General features: G+C 38.6%; 1 protein-coding gene across 2 annotated transcripts in view; it reads left to right on the top strand.

The window, feature by feature from the left end:
- The window catches only part of LOC107102500 (A-kinase anchor protein 13-like), a 126,638-nt gene that overhangs the window by 99,044 nt on the left and 23,933 nt on the right, over positions 1-3,661 (top strand). For both annotated transcript variants that reach the window (XM_015401828.1, XM_015401829.1), the window contains exon 10: positions 1,622-1,676. In XM_015401828.1, coding sequence (XP_015257314.1) covers positions 1,622-1,676 — 55 coding nt within the window. The remainder of the gene's footprint in view (positions 1-1,621; positions 1,677-3,661) is intronic.

Consider the following 3,661-nt stretch of genomic DNA (forward strand, 5'->3'; position numbering starts at 1 on the left):
TAATGTTTAACTTGTGTCAACATATCAAGGTTATGCTCATGTTCTATTTGGCGCCATTTGGACACTTTCTTATAAAGGTTAAACACTAGTTTAAGTTGCTGGACTTAACAAGTTGTGCATTGCATGATCATTTAGAGATCTTTGTCCTGTTTGAGAGCAAAGTGTTGAAGTATGGTGCACGAATCGGAGACGTTCGTCCATATTAGTTTGAAAATCTCTCTTCAACAACAGATTCGCCTGATAGCAGGGAAGCCCCTAAAACAAAAACCCTCACCAACTTAATAAGAGTGCCTCAGGGCGCCGTCATGATTATACCTCACATCCTCTAAGAGGAAGGGGATTAAAATCACTGCATGAAGCGTATCAGTGCAATCTTTACATTATTGTTCACACAGCTGCTTTTTAGTCCTAAACTGTCTCAGAGTTTCCTTATGTTGCCTCCCATCTTCCTCCATCGCTCTTACTTTAAACAACAGTTGTTTGCCGTACTACCCCAATAACTGCATGCTGTGTAACATCAGGCACTATTCTCTAAATCAAGAATAGATTTAGAGAATCTAGATCAAGGAGGAATTGAGAAAAAGTCCCCAAATAATTCCCTTTTTGGGGAGACAGAAAATCTCTCCATGAAAGGTCCCAGAGTCCTTGGCGTGCAAACAGTCAGTCAGGGAAACCTGATCTGACACCTTTGTTTACTAGGTGAAAAAAAGACATTGCCCTCTGATCTTAAGCCTGTTTATGCCAACTTAAGATCCCTTTTGTACGGATCTGAAACAGCCATGTTTAAAGGCTAAATCTGAAGCTTGTTGATCTGAGCCAGAGTTAGCGTGAGCTTACTGGGGGTGGAAGTTCAATAGGGTGAATTACGAAGGGGAGGAAACGAGCTAAAGAAAGACTGGAACAAAGCAAAGGAAAACACCATAATAAAAAAAAAAAGAACAGTTAAATGAGCCTCTGTTCTCACATATAGAATCACAGGCCAGGCTTTTGTTGTTATGTAGCTCTCAGCTTAACAACCTTTGGCAACGTGGCTTTAATAAACAGGGAAAAAAGGCGATTTCATGATGCTTATGTGAGGGAGCGATTTAAATGGGAACAGTTTTATCTCCAACTCGTTGATAGTGTTTATTAAGACGTATAGAGCTTCTCTGAGGCTCTGTAATGTTCACACTTGAGCGGCTTAGGTCAAACTGTTAAAGCTTTTGCCTTAGCTGTGGTGATTAGGCTGCCTGTGGCTCTTTCTGCTAAAACCTGCTCCCTCATTGTTACACACATGCTCACACCCACTGCTAGATAGACAGTAAGGGCATAGAGGAAGCAGAACAATGTCCTGAGTTTACTGCCAATCTGACATATCTTAAAAGCTGCATGTGTGTATGTGGAGAATAGTTTTTTCTTTTTTAAGTAACTTCCTCTGTGAGCAAAATGAAGCCTGAGAGGAGCTTCTAGATCCCGCCGACACCCCAGCATTTATAATAGTGGTCGCGCCGTTGGCTCTCTGTGTTGTTCTGGACACAGAGCAGCACTTCTTAACAGACATGTCGTTCTGCATCATTATTTCTTTGTGGGTGACGATCACATGTTGATGAGGCTGATTCAGTGTCTTCCTGTTTCTCTGCAGATCCACAGAGACAGAGAGGCGTCCTTCCATCAGACTTGCAAGCCTCAGCACTCAGGTAAGAGCTACAGGCAGCTGCTTCGTCAATCTACTAAAAAAAGACTTTCTTTACTTCTTTTCAACGATTGTTACTTATTTACGTCCCTGTTTGGAGAGTTTAGGGTGTTTTCATAAGCTGGCTGCTTCCTATCAGCGACAGAAGCGCTGCTTGGCTCTATGTGGGTGTTCTGCTATAGTTGCTGCTGTATTTAACAGCTATTTGACCTGGTTGCCTTTCAGTTTGCAGAATAAAGGCTCTTGCATTGTTTTAGATGGCAGATCTAGAGCAGAGTTTTCGTTGAACATAACTTGAGATAATAAGAATGAGAAGTTCCAGTCTGTATGGCTATTTTTTCTTCACATCAAAAGAGGAAATGAACTCAGGTAAATATAATAAGGACACTTATCTAAGACTTAAACTGATGACTTTTTTGGGTTTTTTTTTACATGCTAGTGTTTTTTGGATGTTTGTTTCTCATAATCGTGTCTTGGCTTTAACTTTTGAGCAAGTTAAATAAAAAAAAATTGATTAATAAATGAAATGGGTACAAAGCTGATGATTGACAGCTTCCTCTTTCCGTGTTAAGCAGTAACCTTAGAACCCTGCCTGCTGTATTTAACATCAAAACTGGACCTTACAGCTTTTTTTTTGGATTTAGCTGGATTGGAGTTGGATTGGTTTGGTTTTCAGGTACAATCGGCTCATGTGAGAAGTTCCAAAATGATATTCGGTTTACAGGAAGGAGATCAGACAAGATTTGAGGTTTAAGTTTTAAAAACTAAGCCATGGTGACCAAGGGAAAGTGTGTTAAATCAACATTTTTGCGTTAATCCAGATCCAGATACTTCAGTCAATCTTTCTATGTTTGCATAATGAATTCTTATTTTAAACTGGTAAAGTGTAAAAAAACAAAACATAAAATGTTCTTTTTTTGTGTTTTGCAACTTGACAAACAAAATCTTACTGGTTTGAAAGAAACTGTTTAGGTTTGATCAGAAGTACTTAATATGAAATGGAGACCTTAAAACGCAGTTTGAACTCATCCAGAAGCCATCTTTAATGGCGTTGGTTTGACGGTTAATTAGCTGTGGTACAAATCATGCTTTCTGTTGTGAACCTCAAAGCTGTAACCCAAACTTTATATTATGAAGAAAAAAAATAAAAATATATATACATATATATATATATATATATGGTCAACTCTTCTGAAGTGTTTTTTCCCACAACAGAAATAACGTACTTTACTCATTTCACTTTAATAAGTACTTCCTTTTTAAGTTAAGAATAAGAGTGTTAAAGACTGTGTGAAGCTCGAGGTTCTTGGCTGGGGCCTATCCTCCTATCTTACCCTTGGTTCAGAGAGAAAATCATGTGCTGACAGGACTTGAATGGTTTCTCCATGAGATAACCTTCACTTCTAAAGTGGCTTTTTCCTTTTTTTTTTTTTAACACAGGCTCTTCTTGCTTCCCTGATGTTTTTTTCCCTTAACTGAAAGTAAATATCTTTTTTAATTTAAATTCATAGGGAAAACATATTTAAATGTCAAATAATTCTGGATTAAACGTGTATAAATTAACTCTTATCCGACATTATTGTCCCAGAAGTAAAAAAAATTCTATTAAAAAAAAAAAAAATCCTGTCTTAAAATCTATTTTTTTTTTTTTACCGTCATCTTCTGCAGGCCAGTTAGTTATGCGTCAGCTTCAACACCAAAATTCGGCCAATCATATATCAGCTGTCCTCTGTCAATCACATTTTTGTTGGTCATAGCATCTTGATTCATATGTCGCAGCTAATATACGCAATGGTTGAAATAAGAAGTAAGAATCATTTCCTTTCCCATTGAGTTCCGTCCCAGTGTTCACGGGGATGGACGTCTGTGTCTTCAGCAGGCGTAGAGCTAACAGAACTTGCAGCGTTGCGAGGCAAGGGCTCAAACATGTACGGCTGTAAGCCTTCTACACCAAACCAAGATTCTGCCGCCCTGGCGTCCTCTTCCACA

Source organism: Cyprinodon variegatus, unplaced genomic scaffold (assembly GCF_000732505.1).
Source record: "Cyprinodon variegatus isolate N-32 unplaced genomic scaffold, C_variegatus-1.0 Scaffold1264, whole genome shotgun sequence".
Lineage (NCBI taxonomy): Eukaryota > Metazoa > Chordata > Actinopteri > Cyprinodontiformes > Cyprinodontidae > Cyprinodon > Cyprinodon variegatus.